The following is a 22,027-nucleotide window of genomic DNA, read 5'->3' as shown; positions in this document are numbered from 1 at the left end:
TTTTCACTGATCAACCAGGATAATGTGAACGTAAATAAAGTACGCCTTCTTCTGATTAAATAGTTGTTGTTGTTTTAAACACTGTCTCTTATCTGGCTTATTTAGGCTAATTATTATATAATAGATTCAGTGGTAGACATAGCTTATATTAGGCTAGGAATGGTTTCTGTGAGGATCTTAATTAGGGTTTGGCTTCGAAAGGTTTTGCGGTCATTCTCATTTTTGTATATAGATTTTTTTTGAAAAAAGCATTTTTTTTTTTAAAAACACAATTTGTTTGCAATGCTTCAATTATCCCGCATCATCGTTCAACTCAAAAAGGCGGAGTAAATGTAATTTTAAATACTTTATATTTGTTACATAAGATATCTTTAATACACCTATCTCACCTGTGAATTGTATGCATGAATTAACCTTTAGCGGTGGGTCAAAGTAGATTAGTTCTCTTTGACTTCAAATCATATACCTGCCAAACGACAGTTTCTAAATAAGTGAAATTGTGTAATTTAATTATTCCGTATGGAAACACACAGCTGACACTAGAAATGCCTTTTAGACAAAGCCAAAGTATAGTATTTGAAGTGTCCATCACGAAAATCATTCAGTGACGGATCGCTATTTAACGGTCATGTTAATGCGTTTTAAGACCGAGTCCCCCGGAATATCTTTTACATGACTCGCTGCTAGTAGGCCGAAAAATTTTTTACTTACTTCTTTTTTATTACTTAATACCTTAATTATACTAAAGTCATTATTTTAATCTCAGCTATTATGAGACGTCCCCTTACTCTAGATAAACTCTGCATACGTAACAGCAGCCATTGTGAAGTAGATACCATTGAATAGCTAATGTAGACTAAATTTTGGGACGCGTGATTAATCATTTCTCCGAAAAATATTTCGAAAAATGCGACTATTGCTGATTAACCCTAGTCTTGGAACAGAGGCGACTTGTATAGTCATATTTGAAAAAATCAAGAAGTTCCGTGATTGTGCGGTACAGGCTATGCATCTAACTTATAATCTTTGTCAGGCATCGGGCCATTGTGCTTAGGTTACTTGTTAATGATACAAAATTCGGCGGTGGCAAATTTTACACCGACGTTGTAGCATGGTGAGCTTAAACATATGCGTAATACAGTTATATATGCATGTGACACAAGATCACGAATGGACACGGTTTTTCGGTCTCCAATTGCGTAGAACTTGAAAATATTTCTTTACGAAATAGCAATTATGGATGTAAACTTTAACATTGTTAAATGCCGCCTAGTTTTTAAAATCTGAATCAAGTTTTTCAAAGACTGGACGTTAAGCATGTTGTTTATTCGCGACTACTCGACGCGTTATTACGCTAATTGGAAACTCTTGTTCGTTATATATATGATACGTCAGCGCGGCTTTTGTCTAGTACGATATTTATTAGGAAGTACCATTAGTTTTTCTACAAAACGGAAGTAATTATTTAGTCGTTTTAAGTACAATATCGACATATTGCCTTTTACGTATCTTAAAAAACTATTGGAAATTTAGCTTTCTGCTTCAAATCCCGTTTAATTAGCGATTTTTATTTTATTTTTTTTAAATGCTTCCTTTTCGTATCGAGCTCTTCTCCTCTTGAAGTGTCTCTTGTGACTGAGGGCCAGTTGGGCTCTAGGGGAATGAGTCAAAGTTGTTATGAAGGTCAAAGTTTCCGGGCAAGAGGTCAGTATGAGCAACGAATGTCGATCCATGCATTATCAAGTTGGGAAATCTACCAGAAATGCTGGCCCTTTGCGTCAGACATTTTGGAACTTTTTCCAAATATTATTATAGATTTTCCATAATGATCGTTAAGCCACACGAATGAAAAATTTCAGTGATCGCAGACACGGTTTGTTGACTTCTTTCGTGCTTCAGTCCTAGAAAGCATTCTGAGACAAGGAACAAGGGCTGATATATTTTTTTGACGTCCCGGATCGAGGCATGGCTGACGATAGAGTTAGGTTGCGTTCAAGGTTGTGTTATCCTGTTCCTGTCTAAATCTGTTCAGGTGGAGTCAATATGGGTTCTGTGTGGAAGCGATTGCAGCGGGTCAACAAACATGCGGCCCGTTTTCATTTTGTGGGCATCTGCCGGGAGTTGGAAGTGAGAGCCACGAAAAAATGGAATCCAAGTCGTCTCAGTGTCGTCTTCACGCGACGAAGCAGACGATATGCCACTACACCACTTCCGTGGATCAACTCGATCAAAGAGCCATACCGGTGAGTCGGTTTCCTAGCTTAGGCCATATTAAATATGTATTTAATATATATATATGTGGAACCTGGCTGTGATCCGAGGCGTTATGTTTTCTCTATTATCCATATCATAATGTATTTTTCGAAGTTTGGCACTAAACACTAGGTGCTCAAAAACTACACACAAAAACACATCGATCTTTTATTCAGCATTCCGAATAAAAGATTTTTCACACAAGTTCTTATAGGCAGTATTAGAGCTGGTATAATATTTATCAACTTTAGTATACTTAATGATTCATTGGGTAAAGGGTCTGTTTTTTAGGTAATCCACTTTAGATAATGTAGGAAGCGGAAAGGGTCAGATGCGCTTTATTAAGTATCCATATCTAAGCAACCGATTTTTGTGCATAGCTTGTAACGGATATTGCAATAACACAGGCCGGTATTAGTTGGCGGCGTTTATTTTAGGGGCGACCGTACATGTGTGTTTAAAGCAAGCGCCTGTTCTAAATTGTCATATTCAGCAGCATCGATTCATCATCATGGTTATGATAGGTAAAGGCAAACGTTACCGCCCTTCTTCTAGAATCCGACGGATGGAAGAAGAAGCGAGACCTCTGTGAGGACACCATAATACCTCAACATGACAGTAAATTTGCGAAACGTAAGATACCTCACCATCGTTTGTAGGGATCAAACAATCGTTCAGTTAGATAAAGGGACGTATAAATAACCTTGTGGGAGGCCAGGCAGGCTTTGTGGGTGTGGGAGCAACGTTGCTTGTCACTGACAAAGAGGCTCTTCAGGTGCTTGAGTGTAGGAAAGTAAGGGCATCAAAAAAAGATAAGAAAGAGATAAGTATCTAGCGGACGCTCATACTGGTATTCTTATAACAACATTGTTTTGTTACATCTAAAAATGACTAGGCTTCATTTATCATAATTGATATAAAAGTAGCATTTGATGCACGTTAAATGAATTGATATTTATACATGGAGAATAGTACTTCGTACAATGTAGTGCAGAGTACTGTTGCACGTCAAGCGCACGTAGCCTGATAGTAGATCATTATTTATACAGGTTGTGTAATTTGTGTCGATAGCGGTCTCTTTCAACATATAATGTAAATGTATTTTTTGTTTTTATTTTAGGGGAATGGTGCTGTGGGACATACCAGAGAATATTGAAACAACTGTTACTCTTTTCAAGGATCCTCGAACTAATGAATACGAAGATAAAGAATGGCAGCTAGTTATCGAAGATGTTACTGAAAAAACTGGAAAACGAAAACAGGTTTACCAAAATTGGCGTAGAGATCATTCATTGAATTAAAATCGAATGTCAAGGTCAGTCACCTGGTCGTGAAGAGTAGCAGCATTACCTATTAATGAAGTATTAAATCGTTTATCTATTTTTGATGAATTTAAATAACTTATGTTAAGAGAACTCATATTGGCCCCTTGGACGAAGCAACGAAACAGCAACTTCCTGTCTAGCAGTTACTTTTTTGTGGACAACTGCACTGTTCATTCGAACACTTCTTTTCTACCTCGCAACAGGTACAATATGTGCAGCAAGATGGTTCTAAGTTTAAGTTGAACAATTTTAAGTTTGACAATTCGTATTTTGTTTAGAAAGGATTATTGTACAGCTGAACTGCAAGCATCTGACTGACCTTGTAGATTCTGAAGGACGACTATCAAAAATGTAGCAAGATAAACAACTCACCAAGAAAACCTGTTTAGGTGAGAGCAGTCAAGAAGTTAACTTTAAATGCTAACTGCTTATTAAATTACATTGATTCTAGGTTGCAACTTGCGCTATAAATATGAAGGAGTTTGCCAGAGCGGAGCCATCTCAGTTCGATCTGCGATTGAAATTTAGGCCACTGTCGGTAAAATGCGGTGGGGCCGAACTTGTCCTCAGGATACACTCAAATTTTTTACGGGAAGGAAAAGCTACGTAAGCATCATAGATTTTCGCAAAAATTGCTTTAGTGCATGATTTTTGATGTATGCAGCCATTACCTTCTGTTCTTTGCGTTTTCTTCACTAAAAACGTCTTCTAATTTATGAAACCTGTTAGGCTCGATTGGAGGCCGGATAGTATGCTGCCTAGCATTGCAACGAAAGACGGCACGCGCAAATGTAATTCTTATATATGACATCGATGTTATTCTGAACGTGATATTTAGGGACGAAGATATGCAATCGGTGGCTTCCCTGATGTCGCTTCCTGGCCCAGTCGACGTAGCAAATTTAGACGATTTTGATGAGCTGCCTTCGTCTCCAGGCTCAAAAACGACTGCCACTGGCTTTCTGGGAACGGCAGCTCAAGGTGTCCAGGAGGTACAACAGCGGATATTCGAGCTTACCGGCAAGTTGAATGAATTAGTAGAAAATACCGATACTAAAAGCTCTGTTCAGCTTGATGACCAATGCGGTAACGACACGAGCACCGAAAAAGTTTCGAAGGAAATTACCAAAATGGAGCCAGGTGGGTAACATTTACGCTTTCCGTTGGTATTTGAAGGGGATACGATCGTTTGTTCGATCGGCAATTACCTCGAACAACCTCAGTATAAATAAATAAGTAATGGTGTATTATAAATGCGAAAGAACCGCCATGTATTTACAATATCTTACATCATTTAGTTTTTGATTCGGATTGTGAGCATCTTTACCTCCTTAATTCACCAACCCGTTGTGCGTTTTTGCCAAACTTCATTAGATATAACTTTCTATTTTACAAATAAGAAAGGTACGATTTTGTTCAGTGTTGTCTACTGCTTAGTTCCGTCATCGTTAATGCTCTGCTGCGGCTACCGTCAGAAATGGTAGCAGCACAAGCGAGAGCAACGATGTAGTTGCGAAGCGACCGACACAGGGAAAGCACGTGCCAATTTTTTTCGTTCTTTCTACCTTAAAGTTTCTTTAGCATCAAGCCTGTTTCCATCGTAATTATTCACCCTTCTTTTATTGGTGTCAAGGGCATCCCACAGACGTGCCTCTGCGTACTTCCTGCCTGCCTTCTTTAAGGCTGTCATTGCTGTTCTGCTAACAGCATAAACAACAGGAGAGCTGTGTTTACCGCTTCCTTTAGGAACTCGATTATATAAAGCATTGTATCTGTGTGCATTAACGAAATTAGGTATTTCACGAAATACCCTGCTGCAAGCTACACCCAGAGAGGTAAGGTTTACCAATGGAAACTGTGTTGATGCACAAGGCTCTAATTTAAGATGGGAGACAATTAATTGACGTAACTAGCACGGCTAACTCTGGCTGGGTTCTGGCAGACGGTACAATTCCATTTACATTACTACTGAACACCTGTTGCTCATTAATCAACCGTTCGTACCGTTGTCGAGTAGGTGCATCGTGCCCGCTAAAACCTTACAATGAGAAATCCAGGTGTGAATTTTATGGTAGCCAAAACGCTTTTAATTGGTGTTACCGAATTCAACAACTAGGCGCAACACTGAAAAGATAGGCTTTAGGCATCTGTAGCCAACGACCTTGAAAGCTTCTTTCTTGAGACCTGCTTTCCTTCTTAACCTTTTAGAATCATAGTGGACCAGATTCTATAGTGGTTTTCTGTGTGGTTCGCATTCGTTTTGCTTTGTCTACATAGAACACGAGGTGAATTCTATTTTCAAAAAGCTTCATCTTTAACGTTTACCAAATTTAGAGGCCACACGGCCAACTTGAAAACGCTGGCTGATGCGAATTAAAAACAAAGATAAAAAAATCTACCCTCTTCCGATGATGCATTGTGTCGCTTGTTTTATGGGATAAAGGATTTCAGTCGATGTAAGGTTGCCCGCTAGTTTTTCATTTAGCTTCAAAATGTCTTGCTTCCTGAAAACAAAACTGGAACAACACTTTTTTCCTTAGATCAAAGTACTTGACGGGAACGTACATAAATGTCTTTGTCGAAAAACTTCTCCTATTATGAACATTCTTCAGACGCCGTTGGCACAAAACGTATATCTTCCCTGGCTTATCTGCAGGGCGCAGATTGAATGTCGGTTTGTGTGTTTGTTTACGACTTACTGATACGTTTGCTGTAATGGGAGATTGAGAACCCGGTAGCGTAATACTTCGTTGAACTGTTTTTTGTCCACTGGAGGATTGTGAAACTGACTGTATAAGGGACCTGGAAAGGAAATTCACAAATTAGTTCCAATATAGCCAACCATTTAAGAGCAGGTACTACACGATAGGCTCTGTGAAAGTTTATGATGGTTGTTGAATCTTACGTGGAAGTGCATGATATTTTAAAAGATCCTACCTGTTTGCGTTCCTACACGCGTTTCGTGAAAGCTTCCTGTAGAACGTCGCCTCCTCCGCGAAGAAGCAACAGCTGTCTTAATGTTATTAGTGATAAAAAGGTGCGCGAATTCTTCCAGCCTTCTTCCGTTACACAGTTCGTGGAAGCTTTTTTGCTTTTGGCAGGAAAAGCTGCACTTCTTTTAGAGACCAAGGTCGAATCTTTTGAAAAAAGATTTCTAAGCCGGCCCATTGAGGAGCCTTTGTAAATTAATTGCACAGAAAATATTGCAAGATCATTACTTATTGAAGGAGTGTCCACTTTCCTTTAATCTGGATTTTTATTTAAAACATTAGTGTTTCATTCAAAGAGTTTGTTTTGTGCCGGCTTTATCTTGGCTAAATATTGTTGAATTAGGAACACCCAGGAAACTGGATTCGAATAGATAACTAAAGGGCATTTCTTCGAAAGAATAGAGTGCAATGTGTTAAGAAGCCATATTTAGTTAGAAAAGAGTCATCGCAAGAAAAATACGCATCTTTCGTAATAGTTCGCAGAAAACAAAAGCTACATATTATAGGCACAAAAAGTTCACAAAGATTCCGTCCGTGTCTAGCCGTTGCTACGTAAATTGTTTACGTTGTTTTGCTACAGAATCTGCGTAAAACTGTGAAACAAAGCGGAACAGGGTCGATATTAAGGCACCTATGTTATAAATAAAGCAACCTGAAGTATTAGTATATTCCATTCCCATACCGCGTTTTCAAAAGCCGCTACAATGTTTGCGTGATGTATGACAGGATAGCCCAGTAGCAGATAGATGATTTAGCTTAATCGTTGTTGTTGCGTGCTTCAAATGTGCTTATGAGCCGATAGTTGCGAGATTGTGGGAAGGTTGAGACATGTAATTAGTCTATGCAAGTTACATCTGCTGACAGGCGAGGCAGCAATAGCTCGATTTGTGCGTTGATGTTCATGCAGGGCGATGATGTGCGCGTGCGTGCAGCATAAAAAGGGGCATCGGAGCGAATGGGCGTGCAGCGAACGTGCTTATTAGCACTGGCAGGCAGAAACTCCTGATAAACAGCATCGACCAATGTACTTAGTCAAGGCTTGAGCATGCAAGACACCTGCGATAGTAGCAAAAGCAGGCCGTTAATTTGGGTTGGCGTTGTTGCTATTGCAGCTAACGTGATGAGCTGGCTCTCGGTTATTTGCAGGAGATCGCCCCCACTGACGCCTAATCAGCATTTAAATGCTTCGTATGTTCTAAAAAAAAGTCCAGCAGCAATCAGTGAATTGTATTAACCTGTATGTAGCTGCCTCTGTACCACCTCGGTTCTGTTAAAGAGAGCCTTCGTACTAGTCCTAATGTGTTTTGCCCTGAACGCAGTTTTGGACATCGAAAAAGTTGGCTTATTTAGACGATACATGCACACGTGAATTCAAAGATATCCGACACAGTAAGCAAAGGATGGTAATCTATTAGGCCGAAGTGAAATGATGCCCACTTTTTTCTTTTGCTTTTTACATCTTCCAACCGTTTGTCCGTTAACGCTCACGGGTCTTATACGGGTCATATAGCGTGGAAAAGATTTTACTTTCTTTGGGTACAGCGTTTTTTCTTGCCCAGATGCATTAGAAACAGACAGTATTTACAGTAAGAAAAACACCAAGTAATTGTATATCAAGTTACTGTATGCTGTTTATTCGTAGACAATTACTTCTTTGTTTAACGAAGCCATGTTCGAGAAAATATGCTAAAGTACTTTACGTATGGAAAATACGTATTCGGGTCTTGAAGGAAATTAGCGACAATTCCTAAAATAGACTGCAGCGATACTCATAGTTCCTTGTACTATTCAACTTGAAGACAGCTCTAACTAAAATCGTTGAAATCGAAAAAAAACTAGGATTTATGATATTTCATTAAGGCTACGCAATACGAACTAAACGAGAAATACAATACAGATGATGACACAGGGTGTATATATATATATATATATATATATATAGTAATCGGTTTTAACAGTGCAAAGGACCCAGCAAAAGGTCTCGGTTCATTTCAGCGATCCTATATGACTCATTCATCTCAAAAGTTGATATCCTACATGTCAGCCAGGTCACGTACCCACAGGGAACTACCGTGAGATAAACTGCTCTTAAAAACTTTTTAATTGGGCACATAAAAGTTCAATCACGATGTAATCTTTATTTTATTAACAAAAAAGAAGGTATATAGTTGTTCCCTTGTTAATAAGCGGAAGCTTCCCGGCAACCTGCTGATTCAGATTCGACTGATATGCAGTATACAGATATAGATAACAAATAATCGAATCAAGGACATGTTGCATTGTTGCACCTGGAAACGACAATAATCAATCGATTGAGCCTTATTTGGTGATTATAGTCAAGAGGAAAGTTGAGTCTTCGCCCCTCAAACACATGTCAATGCATAGGCATGTACGTGCCTTAGTGTGCTCGAGTAAATGCTCTACATATTCTTTTCCAGCCACTAACTTCCCCTTTTTTACTGAACTCTTGAGCGCTCATGTCGCTTATGTTACAGCACGACCAGCGTGCGTAGTTGTTGTTGCTAGTGGTTGTGCTTTATCGGCAACACCTTCAGCGAGGATATTTATACGTCCCTCAGAGAGGTCCCTCGGCTAACTTCCTTCTTTAGCTTGCAACGGATTGGAAGGAGACGGCGGCAGCGTGATAATTTAGGCCATAAGCCCTTTTGTCGTTGAGAGGACACACAGGGTGAGAAGATTCATGCGGATGATGACGCTTCTGCCCTCCGCGTGTGTTCTCCTTCGAGTGAAATCCTCTTCAATATTTTTTCTGCGTGTGTTTTTCTGTACGTGTACATTGTTCGTTGCACAAACTATACCGTAACGGGAGCTGCTGCCTGCTTGTAAATAGACGGTCCAGCAAACGCTCTGCTTTGTAGAGGATGCCACTGAATGCTGTTAGAAAGGCAACACGTGTAGTCCCGCTGACCCGTTGCTGCCAAGGGAGCGGTGGGATAAGGAAAAGCGTCTGCCTCTAACTGAAGCGAGAGGCCAAGGAAGGGCAAGCCAGCTTTCACTATCGGTACGGGCTTGGCGGGAGTACATGGCTGAGCGCTGTTAGCTGCGTAATCATGATGAATGAACGGGTGAATGAACGTAGTTGGGAGGGACCAATTGCAGACCCTATACAACCCCCCAATCCATCCGTCCATCCGTCTGTTTCTGCCATGATATTGCGACGATTTTACCCTGCGTTCTGAACGCATGCAGGCGCAGGAGACAGCGATTAAATTTAGCAGAAACGGGGCCACGTTCCTAGCTCTTACAAACGGCTAAAGGATATGATGGGAACTATTATAGAAGGTCTCCACGATGATTATTAATAGGATACGATGATTTCGGAACAAAATCGTCTTATTCAGCTTCCATTGGCTGATTTAGTGAGGGTGGGGCCGTAATGATATATACGTTTTGCTACCGTTGCAAATGTTCAAGCTCTACGAAAGAGCAAGTGTCTCTATTGCCATCTGTGAGTATCTTTCTTATTTGTTATTATCGATAGTATTGTTAGTATCCATCTTTTTCCGAAGTTCGTCCAGGAGGAAAAGCTAATTATGTAAAATTAGATCTATTATAGTTTCGTAGTCGGGAAGTGCCTTTTAGAGACATGCTCCACACCGCAAGCGTTTCCCGCAGCTAACCGACATTCTAGGGAAACACTAGAGTAAGGTTCGAGGTCAGGTCACATTTGATTAACCGTTTTTTATACGATCGTCCTAGGTTAAATACTTAGTTCAAGCGAAAACAGATGTTTACTATTGATGGATCAAAATAGCTGAGTTTGATCTCGCCATTGGAGTGCAAGAACTATTCTTTAAGTTGTCGGTACCATTCTTGACAGAAGAAAAGTGACGATCGATCTATCATGCTACTATACATGATAGGTAGTATGTTATTCGAAATGTTATCTTTTGCATTTAGTATATCTACTTCGATGATTAGTAGCACGTTGCAGTGTCCACAAATAGTCTGTTCGTTTGCCTTGCCTTGTTAGCTAGATCAATTTCAGCTCTTGGTAAGGCTTCACCGTAGGCAGCGCCTGTGACATAGCAGCGGAGATGGCGGTAGTTGGAGGAAGCCGACAGATGGACACTTGTAGCACCATGATTGTGTCCACTTTGTGTACATTGGGTTCAGATGAGCGGATGCAAGGTGTATCCCCTAGCACAGCTCGCTCGTGGTGGCGTTGGCGTTGCTATTGGCAATGCGATCGAAAGAATCAGATGTGGCAGATTACGCAGATTGGGAGCTGGTCCAAGGGACGCCGGTAGACGATTACTCCTATTCTCCATCCCTCTCCGCTTCGTTCCTCTCGTCCCATTGTCATCGTTGCTGTCGGCTAATCCAACGTTTATCTTCTTCATCGTCGTCTCCTTTTCATTGGCTCGAACCCTGGGCACCGTTTCTACTTTTGCTGTTCGCGCTAGTTGCTTATGGTCCTTGGGGAGATAAGTCCTCTACCGTCTCTCTACTTCGCTTGTACGTCTGCGGCTTCGCTTTTCTTCCCTATGTCGTGGTCTGTATGACCTGCCTAGCGAGCCTGCGATGCATGTTGCCTAGCTCAGCTCGTTGTTACATCCAGCGATCGACTGCAGAACCCACCGGGCGTCTTTCTTCGTCTTTCTCCATTTCTTCGTCATCGTTTTTCCCTTTGGGCCTGTCTTTCTCCGCCCATAAAACCATCTCAACGCGGGTCTCTTTCACTAAAATTTCGTTGGAGACGTTTTCGCCTGCCTCTGAACCCCGTCATGCAGCGCGCGTGTGCTCGTGGCCATGTTCTACCTTTTTAAAAAGGAGTCATACCAGGGCTGTGACGACACCAGTGACGGTCGGCTTGGCTATAAAGGCCGTTCTACAGGTAACAAGAACTTCATGTATCTGCAGTCGACGAAGGAAACCAGTAGTTTTTGGATAGATGAACAGGTAGATACACCACGCAGCACCACCAGCAGTACACATTACCTTAGGCGAGTAATAGTAGTACACCATCACAAGAATTTGAAAAAGGGGCGGTGCAAGAAACGTATGGAAGTATCTGCTAGCACTAAGCTTCGGCCAAATGGTAGAGCGGAAAGGTGACTGATAATAAAACTTCGTCGAAGCAAATGGTGGTTGGTGCCTGCTGCTACTGTTGGGATGGCACCGGTAGGGCATACAACCAATGGTGACACCCAAATGAGCTGGGTAGGCTCGACGCAGGAATCGGCGTCGTCGATAAGTAAATAAATAACTAAGCCATATAGCAGCTGACATTTAAGCTAAGAATTTCCACAACTCGCAGCGGCGTCTCTGTTAGTCAAGGGTAGACAGACATAGTCAAAAACGATTCAAACGGGTCCAAATAAACAAGAACGCAATCAGTATATAGGCATCTGCCCGCCTACTTACTTACTTACACGATGTTGTGAAGGAGAATGCTCTCGCATTCTTGAAAGATTTTTTACTTGACGCAGGGTATCACCGGAGTGCCGCTAACCCCCTGGGGTTGGCAAAAGGCAAAGCCACTAAAGGGTGCAACTAACGAAAGATGATTGACTGACTATGGCTAGAATGAGTCCCTTAGTAATGGCAGGGAGCAGGTCTTGCTGGTGATTAGTACATCGATCGGTGGCTATCAATTTACGTTACTCTCTTATATAGCAGAGTCATTGCCAGAGAATCTTGCAATGGTAAGCTATGACGGCCAACGAATGATCTGTGTGATTTGACTAAAGGATATCATTTGGATTACTTTTTACGAATAGACTATTCAAATAATATTGAAAAACGTTAACATTTAATACAATGCTTTGAATTCAAAGGAAGAGGTATTTTATGTCGATAAACATAATTAAATGCTGATGCCATCTACCTCTGGTGCAAAGCTTTGTAGTCAAGGGAGCCAATTTCACTCTGGCACGGGAAGGTCATCGCTAGTTTTAGCGCATTTACGGCCTGATCCGTATGAGATCCGATTAGTCGTTATTATGATTAAGAAGGCCAGTAACTGGGAGGCGAACTAGTGTTGCTATCTTTTTTGCCCTTCACGCGTAATTTGGTTGGCCGATCATTTATTTATTGTGTAGGCTCTAAGTAGTCGTGAGCGAACCTTTACGTTCGGCGCGGCATGGCAACTATGCAGTATTGATGCACTGTATTGTCGGCCCAATTCTACAAAACGCTAGTGCTAAAACATCTATCATTACCGATTAATGAATAAGATATTTTCTAATTCATTCTCTTATGTGCACAGAGCGAATAGCGGTGACCGGCACATGGTCCACTTTGTTTTTAGCTCATTTTTGCATGTACCTATGTATACGAAGAGTGTTTGCGTCGCCAAAAAAGCGCATATGATGGCTCCTATTACGGTAGGGATGGAGAGTCTATTGTCCCGAAATGACAAAGCTATTATCAGAGACAATAGGGGGAATGTTAAGATAGTTTTTGCTGCAACGCATGCACTGCTTCCTCAATTGACACCTCAGCCGGCTATTACGCATCCATGAAGACCTGCAGCCTTGCCTCTCGAAATGCCCCTTCGTCGTTTCTCGCGCCATTTGGTTCGCTGCATCGCACCACAGTTATCACAATGTCCCATCGTTTCCCTATATGTAAAATACTGGCATCTCACCGTTGGTCAATGGATGTGCATGCTGTAATAGCAAACACTATACTACAGATAACTTGCGGTCCATGTGATATAATGCAGTGTACGTATTGTTGTTGCGTACGGAGGAACCTTCTAACTACGTAGCCTGAACCGTTTGACGGCGTCAGCAGTCCTTTTTTTGTTTTCGCTTACATTGCAAGAGCGCACAGTTCGTATTCGTTCAAAATGTGTCCTTAAATCGATATCATAGTATGTGTCCTCAGCCTTGTTCTGTTCAGTCGTGTCATGGTTACCGAAAAGCGACTTCTGGAGTAGACCTACAGCAGACGGCCGTAGTCTAAATTATGCACAGATCATCATTAAAATGTATGTGCTGCCTGAACCACGGTTCACTGGGTAAGGTCAATTCTGTCGGATTATGGTCATGACTACTTAGCTAGTTCGTTTCATGACACCTAAAACATTGTTACTACGTTAGAGCATATATATATGTTCAATAAGAAAAACGCGCTAGAGATAAAATATTGTCAGTATTTGTAACTGGCTTATAGCGTTCTACTTAAGCGTCGAAAACTCTAATAGATTCAAACATTCCTTCGATGTCTTTGGTCTTTCAGAACTATGAAGTTCGCTATTTGGTTGCTCTGGGAAACAGTCGTGACTTGATACGACCCTAACGCTACAGGTGTATAAATAGAATTTATGTTGACAACATTAATTAAGTTGTGGGCGATTCTAACGTTTTACATCAAAAGCTCGCAAGGCGAAAGTTTCATTGAGAACACGCCATCTTATTACTGTTGGCGGTTTTTAGAAACGCTGGGTATTGCTATATAGTGTTATTTTCAAGATTCTTGAACATCAGCCACTGGTATATGAACGCCTGTGTGTATGCGATTTTTAAGGACGCTAAACCCGGGCTTTGCCGTTCGATTACACCACATGGAAGGGAAATCCACTTCGAACAGGAGACGTTCCAGCTAAGAACACGGTGGTGGCAGCCGTCTCGGCACAGCGAGAGGGAGTGAGAAAGGCTGAGAATAGCAAAGCGAGATTTTCCCTTGTTTTGTGAGGGATGAGCATGCGGACGGATTTGACATGCTCCCATCCGATCGCTTCGTGGGTCCGTCTTACAACCGGATCGGTTGTATTTCCCTGAGATGCCGGTTTATCTCTTGCTGTTCGTCTGCTTCATTCGCCGATGGGCTATTTCCAATTTCGATTTTTTGCAATTTTTTGTAGAGCATTGGTGGTAGGTTATGCTGGTGATCTAGCGTCTTGCCAAAGCGGATGGATACATCTTAAAGCCTGTGAAAAACAGTGAATGGACTGAGGTTATGGATGACTTCAGGAGCCCGAGTAGCTATCATTGGACAGATGGCTAGAAAGTTGCAGGTGATAGGGAAACAAAAAAGGAAAATAGATACAGCCTGCTATAGTAACTGTGGTGAGACAGAAAATTACCCTGCCGGAAGATGCTGAGCATTGACTAGATCGCCCCCAAATGCTCCACGAGTTATTGCGCATTCGAAAAAACAAAGTACAAACAGATAACAAAACGAAGATAACTATATTCCACTCATGCCAAAAACCGATTTTGTTTCAAAAAATGAATTCCTTCATCGACTACAATTCCTGGGCTGCATATTATTAAAGGATCTGAAAAGCCTTGGACTGACTACAAGGAGTCAGGTAGCTCACAGAAGAAATTTTTGTACTCGATTATTATGAACCTCAAAAATAGGAAGGCTAAAATTGAACGTCTCGAAACTTCTACGAATTGTTTACTATTTTGAAGTATCGTAGAATGATTGCATCGGCCTTATTATAATTCCTCGATTTTATTCGACCAAACGGTTATAGAACTTGTTGAAAGCATAAAGATTATCAGGTAGGTACCTTTCTAGTGTATATATATGTTGATTAGGTTGTAATTTGTGCTACATGAGAGATGATTGTTCTTCAGTGTAGTGCTTCGTTGCGAAATTTTTCATTGCAGTGCTTCACGGCATTAGGTATAATTTTTCAGTAGTGTAAATTTTCGACTTACTGGAAGTTTTGAGGAATGGATAGTTCTTTTCCATACTTATCCCGTTTGGCATTGAAGACCCTCTAATAAAATTAGTTATCTCAGTACGAGTGTCATTGAATCGAGCTGTGGATTATTCAAGACAAGTTCAGTGCGAGACAAAAACAAAACATAAACTTTTAGCATGTACAATCGTGATTTGCCGAAACACCTCTCAATCGAGCTACAAACAGCTGGACTTTATGCTTTCTGCGTGTGTGTGACACAATAAATTTAAGGAATACATTTAAATTGAAGTTCAATAAGCTGATTTGGGTATGCAGGTGTATTTTTTTTCTATGTTTGCTCATATTTCAGTCATGCATTTTTAGTGACGTTCATATACCGGCTTGTTATGAACAATTTCGAGACCCAGCTGTACCTTAAAGCTTTTACCACCAGTTCGATTTTAGCTCAAATTATGAGCAAAAATCCTGAAAATGGCCTGTTACTTGCACTTTGAAGATTTTTTGGTGATGTTGCATTAATTTCGCTGAAGATGCGCGCTCTTATTGGGTTGACAAGAAGCTAGAAGCTTCTTACCAACCCTATAAGAATCAGAGAAGGGGTAAAGAACCCTATACGTAATTATATCTTGATGCGTAAATCAAAGATGATGGTTTCTAACTTTTGAAGTTAACCCCAGCGGTAGTCATTTATGCGCAACATTTTCGTCACTATTCAAAGCGGCACCAAAAACGTACGCTTCCAAGTGCACGAAAAAAAAAACTCGGCTTAATTATATGGCGACGTGAATGAGTAACCCCTTCAGGTATTCGCTACAAACAGAGATATATACCAAAAATGCTGTACCAACTACGTGTGCATTGGTACGTTAAACGGTATTCGATATACCTTTTCATTTACGTAAAGAGGTTCAATTAACTCGATAAGGTTAGCATACGTTTTTAGTAACTTCTATAAAATAGCTACCTGTCATGAGGTAGTAGTACATGCCGGAAGCTCAATTGAAGGGGAAAGCGAGATGAGATAACGTTTGTCTCTCTCCAGCTCCCCTTTCCACTTTGCCCTTTCTGAGTATCATCCGAGTGCGAGGTGTTCTGAGGGACTCCACCAAAACACTTCAGAGCGTGGAGAGCATTTGTGTGGGATAGAGTTCGGTAAGACGTTTGTTTGTGACAGTGATTCAAATAACGGGACAATTGTATACCCTATACATCGACCGTTGGATAGATAAACGACGAAATCCTCATCGTCTAACTAGAGACTCGGTGAGTTGTCCTCTCAGTTACGGCTACGCAGATTTGACGAGTGTTTTTGCTATAATTAGGTTCGTCACTGCTGAAAACACAACAATGAAGGAAAGCAGGCAAAAAAACGTACGTGCTTTAAATGTAGAGCCGCGCTCTATAAATTACTACCTAAACTACTGCTAACTAAAGGAACAAATCTAAGTACACAGTCGCGTCAACGATCTAAACATTTCCGGTATGAGTCGTTGCGAATTCTAAACGAACCTTTCAAATATACTTCTAGAAACTTTCAATAAGTACGTTTGTCTAGAAATACTACGATATATTATAGATCAATCAATCAATTAACGCCTAATCTTTACGTATTGATACTGGTAAATACCCGACGATAGAAGATACATAAATGGAGGAAAAGCTACATGAATAGTTAATTTTTACAGCTGGAACAGGGCAGGCAGAGAAACCGAAACACAAATATCTATCCGGGGGTTTTGAGCATCTAGTATATAGTGTATTTTCACAAAGGTAAGCTGAGTAAATGGGTTCTTGTGATTAAGTATCAGTAAGTTTTTGTTCGCGGTGCATTTGATCGACGGCCTTTACATCACAGAGGGCATTCCCTATCGGAAATGCCTCTTCATCAATGAATACGAGACTTTTGGGTCAACTGAATTGTTTGATGTAAAGTAGGATGAATCCCTAGGTGCGTTGTTACGGGGGTTAACCGAGCTTGTTATTCCGAGCTTTTACCCGACTCCACGGGTACGACTAGTGGTACGTACTCTAATATCTGTTGTGCCTAATAATAGTTGAAGCATGCCACAAACACTAGAAATTGCCTTAATGTCCCTGTGTATAAGTTAACGTTGGCAGTAATAATTGCTAGTATTTCTATCATTATTATAATTAGTATTTTTGGGGTTTCCCCTATCTCTGTGGGCATGAAGCTGGGTTCGAATAGATTATGTGCAGTTTATATACCGTTTTTGATGATCAGTCATGCTAAAAATAATTGCCTACAAATAGTATTCGTTGGCTGTTTTAAACGAGCAATACACCATCCAAATAACATTAGCGGCCATCCAGATTATTAGTGTTCTAAATTGCAATTTATGCTACCTATTTCAAACTTCTTTTAGATGGTCGAAAACTTTAGCGTGAGCCGAGTAACGATGAGTATGACGCTGCGACAGATTTAGAAAAAATAGGCAGAAAAGTGGGCTTATATGAATGATTCGTCCACTGCAAAATATATACATACATAGCCGATCCAGGCGGGTGTCCCTTGGCAGTCGTCGCCGTTCGTACCCAGCTAGGTTTTGCAGCAGGGTTTGAACGCCTCTGGCGCTATTTTCGATCAGCAATTCGTTGATGCTTCGCAATAATTATCTTGAACATTTTTTTTTCTAGAATCATGTGGGAACTAATTGGATGTTCTGTATTGAAATTCTTCAGTATCTCATATAAGTGTCTCTACAATTTTGTCGGACTTATGTAAGAGTAGTAGACTGTAAAGAAGTACCAGCGGTTAGTCAGACTAGTTCCCGGTATAGATTTTGCCCTCAAGACAGACTTCGCCTGAGGTATTTTAGTTGAATTGGTAAATTCTTTTCATGTTCACATCGCGTCGTGCGCTGTTCTGCATTTAATATATAACCACATTCAACGCAAGTCCTAAAAGTTTCCTGAATTTACATAGAATAATGAGATGGTACCTAGTTGTTTGGTCTCGAGATCGGGTACCGGTGTTAAAAAAGCCTCCCGCCTTTTCAAGCGTTGTCCCTAGAGGTCGAGACAAAGTTTTTTTTAAACTACCAGTGTGTGTACACACGAATACGATACTACACTGTACCCTACGAGTTGTATCATTAACTAAAATAAGCATAGTGCCACTCTCCGGCATAGTCGCTCTTTCAAGCTTTGCTTTACAAAAAAACTGCGAGCGTTTTGCTGTAGGCCTCGGTGTCACTATGAGGGTTCGAATGGTCACGCGCAAAGCAGTCATCCACAAAAAGGTCGGAATGCTGCGTGTTCTACTCCTTTTTTGTGAACATCGCTTGTCTTTTCATGGTCCGTAGTCAGTTCTTCACTGATATTTTCTTCGATAGCGAGCAGAAGCCTTCCAAACTTGGGCTACTTTTCCACATACGACAGGCTTTAAAATGACTACTACTGTTCTCCAGGGTCGAATGTAGGGTACAGGTTACGTGCAGCTTGCTACCGCGGTTTGCGTTGAGAGATAATCCCCAGTAATATGCTAACACACAAATATACGTATATATAGGTCACAGCCCTGCGGCGATGCTTGCATTTTATTTGAAATAGGGGGTCGCGGAAATCTATTTCTTCACATCAGAGTATCATTACTACTTTTTTTCCTCCACATAACGATTCCTCCTAGTTTCTTGATCATCTGTATGCGCTTCTACGTATATGGGGCATCACGGGTTTCAGTGTATGTATTGTTTTCTAAGACGACGACATCGTTCATTCGCAGCCAGTGTTGTGTCTATACTTCTACGGGACGATACTTGACGACAGCGTTGGAACTGGCAAATATTCTAATGCGTATCGATTCAATCCAGATACTAAATTTAGACCGCGGGAAATATGGACTTAGGTCGATAGAAGCAGACATGATTACGGCTTTGTGAAAGCATGTATTTGAATTAGAAAATCGTTATATAACAGTCCCTTTGAACTCTAATCGTGTAATGGAAGCTACATAGGCAGCTTCCAATAGACGTACACATAATCAGCACGCTATCCTGCTCAGGCGACGGTGCAACTTCTCTCCTGCATCCTTTGTCCCCACCTCCCACCAGCTCTCTTCCGCCCGTTACCCCGTCGATGTGTTTCAACATAAAACGCGTCGAGGTCAGGCAGCGTCCCGATACGTTAGCTTGCGCTCGTTTTGTTGGCTTCGTAGTTGATGTGCTATACCATATAATATTACAGTATAGCCGCTATCTCTATGTTGGGATTATAAATTTTCGAGGGCGCTGCCATCGTGTCCTCCTTCACCGCCGCTTTACCATCCGTCTTGGTTCTAGGGTTGGACTCAACTGAGCTGGACTGTACTGGCAACGGAACGAGTACCGAATACGATGGGTCGATGGCTTGTAAGCATTTAAGATGACAGATCCATCGTGCGCATACTTGGTCCGTTTGCTGAACTGGTTCAGGAATCTGCCCCGTGCGCCGTGCCCCGCTTTGTCTGTCTTCACCCATTGCAGCCCCCTGGCAGGCATAGAAGAAGAATGTCCCTTCTTAAAAGCTGACGAAAGAGATAAAAAGGGACGAAAGGCCGGCCGGATGGTGTCGTTGGCTAACTGGCTAAATACAACCGTGAGGAAAGATCGCAGAGGAGGGGCAACCTCATAATACGGACTGGGAGATCATGGGAACAGTGGGGTACTTTTGCTCACGGAGAGGAGCTTCCCAACTCTACTGCTGGGTCCTGCTTATCCAACCAGCTATTGCTATAAATGCAGCTGTCAAATCGCTTGTTGGGATAGTTCACCTTTTTTTACATAACGTTTTGCTGGTGGGGTGAAAAGAACTAAAAGTCAGATGTTGAAACTGATTAAAACGGATGGCCTAAAAAGCTAAGAACGCAGAACAATGGAAATCTAAGTTTGGCGCAAGTGACCCTATCAGCTATAATCATGTCCGAACATTTTCCACTAATAAAAAGGAACCTATTGTTTTAAAAGTAGCATCCTTTAGGTAGGAAACTGTACCTATTCTTTTGTGGGCGACTTCCGACATGGACGGAAAGTTATGGTAGTTTATGTAATAGATAGGCCCTTGTTAGTTACAACTATTTAACATGATCAGTCCTTTTCTAACATTGAAAAACTAAGCAAAAACTATTACTTCTGTTTAAGATATTTTCGCCCTCTTGATATAGCCCTTTTACCGCCAGCAAAACTGCAGCTGTCGCTGCTTTCATCGTGAGCTTGGTAGTAGTCAACCGACAACAGCGCCAAGTAGTTGTTTTTCGGCCTTAACGACATGCCTGGGTTTTGATGTACGTGGACGCAAAATATCTTTGTTAAAGTGGTCAAGTGTATCGGTCTAAATAAAGCGGTGAGAAAGAAATCATACTGAGCGATTTAGTCATTGCAATTCTTTTGAGAAAGTTATTCATTGCAGCTTTTTCAGTAGTATGTTAAAGATCCTGTGAAAAGTTTAAAATAGAGGCAGACTACGGAGATGGTTACGCTGGGCCTGAGAGTTAAATATGATTATGTCTAATGAAAACAAAGGACAAATGATATTCGGCTCCCAGTATTCATGCATCATCTTTCTCCTTAAGTACTAGCATTTGCCGGAATCCCGCGGCCTTTTTTCTACCGGATATTGTCGGAGTTTGAACATACGAATATCGTATTTTTTGTATCTGAAGAAAGCAATATTGACTAAGGATTTGCAATCATGTTTCTGTAGACTAGATACTTCTACATAATTTTCTGATATTTATCAATAAAAACTTCTACCAAACCTTACGTAAACTCTATGGTGTATTTTTGTAATGGAACTATAAGTCAAGTGACTAATTCTCATCAAGATGCTACTATCTCGTTCTAATTAAGAGCCGTCCAGGATAAGCGGTGTTTTGTTGAATATTGTTTGAGTGGCCAGATGGGCCGTATAATTCTAAAATAAAAAGCGGGATCTAACAGAAGAAAGTATAGCCGAAGAATGCTACGTCACAACACGGTTTAACGCGGTCGTTGTAACGAATTGTTCTTCGCGAGCGTAAGCTAATTTGGCCTTTAATAAAAAGGAAACGTTGTCATTTATTCTATTGCGAAAGATTTCAATCAGCACAAACGTATACATATGTGTCATGTGTGCCCGACAAGTCGGTGACTTTCCCCGTAAAAAGTGCGGTACGCGTTGAGGTGCATGTTCCGTTGACGCTGCGGATGGGGCGTTCACAGTCAGCCCATTGCATTGAAATCGATTAGAGTACCTAGATCGCTGACAGCAATGTGGCTGTTTATGCTCAGAATGAAAAATAACGTAGAGGGCAAACGTTTTAATATCAATTTATGACCCCATTGACACATTTTAGTTTAGTCAAATCGGAAAATACGTAATGAATTGTACAGAGAGGTAAATATGGTACTTTACCACCAGGACGAAGCTGGAACTCCGAAGCAGAACAGAGTACCACCGCCCTGCTTGGTTGGAAAGGTGAAATCTAATCTACTGTATATCCTATCAACCGGCGAAGTTTTTGAGCGAACTGATTGGTCCTCGATTTAAGGTGTATCCCCTCTGGGATGCACCTTATGCTAACTGGGTAATGCGGACAGACAGGACACACCTGGCATGGTGCAGTGGGAGCTCCAGGTTGCTCATTGGCATTCACAGTCATCCTATTGCTTTGAGGCCGGTCAGAGTGCCTAGATCGCTGACCGTGCACCTTGGTCCTAGCTTTCTTCTACTTGCTTGTGGCATCTGTACCTTTGCCAGAGCGTCTCTAGCTGGATTGAGTGAGTGGACCGCTTCACATCTACTCTATCGAACCTTAGGCCCACGCGGTCCCATTTCGCGACCTGCCCCGAGGGCAG

The 22,027-nt window shown here is 41.3% G+C and overlaps 1 protein-coding gene across 3 annotated transcripts in view; it reads left to right on the top strand.

Annotated features, from left to right (window-relative positions):
- Positions 1 to 22,027, top strand: part of Ehbp1 (Eps15 homology domain containing protein-binding protein 1) — an 85,131-nt gene that overhangs the window by 5,530 nt on the left and 57,574 nt on the right. For all 3 annotated transcript variants that reach the window (XM_086968151.1, XM_086968149.1, XM_086968150.1), the window contains 4 exons: positions 2,033 to 2,243; positions 3,374 to 3,515; positions 4,030 to 4,184; positions 4,417 to 4,718. In XM_086968151.1, coding sequence (XP_086824277.1) covers positions 2,044 to 2,243; positions 3,374 to 3,515; positions 4,030 to 4,184; positions 4,417 to 4,718 — 799 coding nt within the window. In that variant the 5' untranslated portion in view covers positions 2,033 to 2,043. The remainder of the gene's footprint in view (positions 1 to 2,032; positions 2,244 to 3,373; positions 3,516 to 4,029; positions 4,185 to 4,416; positions 4,719 to 22,027) is intronic.

This window comes from Varroa jacobsoni, unplaced genomic scaffold, assembly GCF_002532875.2.
Source record: "Varroa jacobsoni isolate VJ856 unplaced genomic scaffold, vjacob_1.0 scaffold_404, whole genome shotgun sequence".
NCBI lineage: Eukaryota > Metazoa > Arthropoda > Arachnida > Mesostigmata > Varroidae > Varroa > Varroa jacobsoni.
The sequence above is the reverse complement of the archived record's forward strand: the minus strand, read 5'-3'. Positions and strand labels throughout refer to the sequence as shown.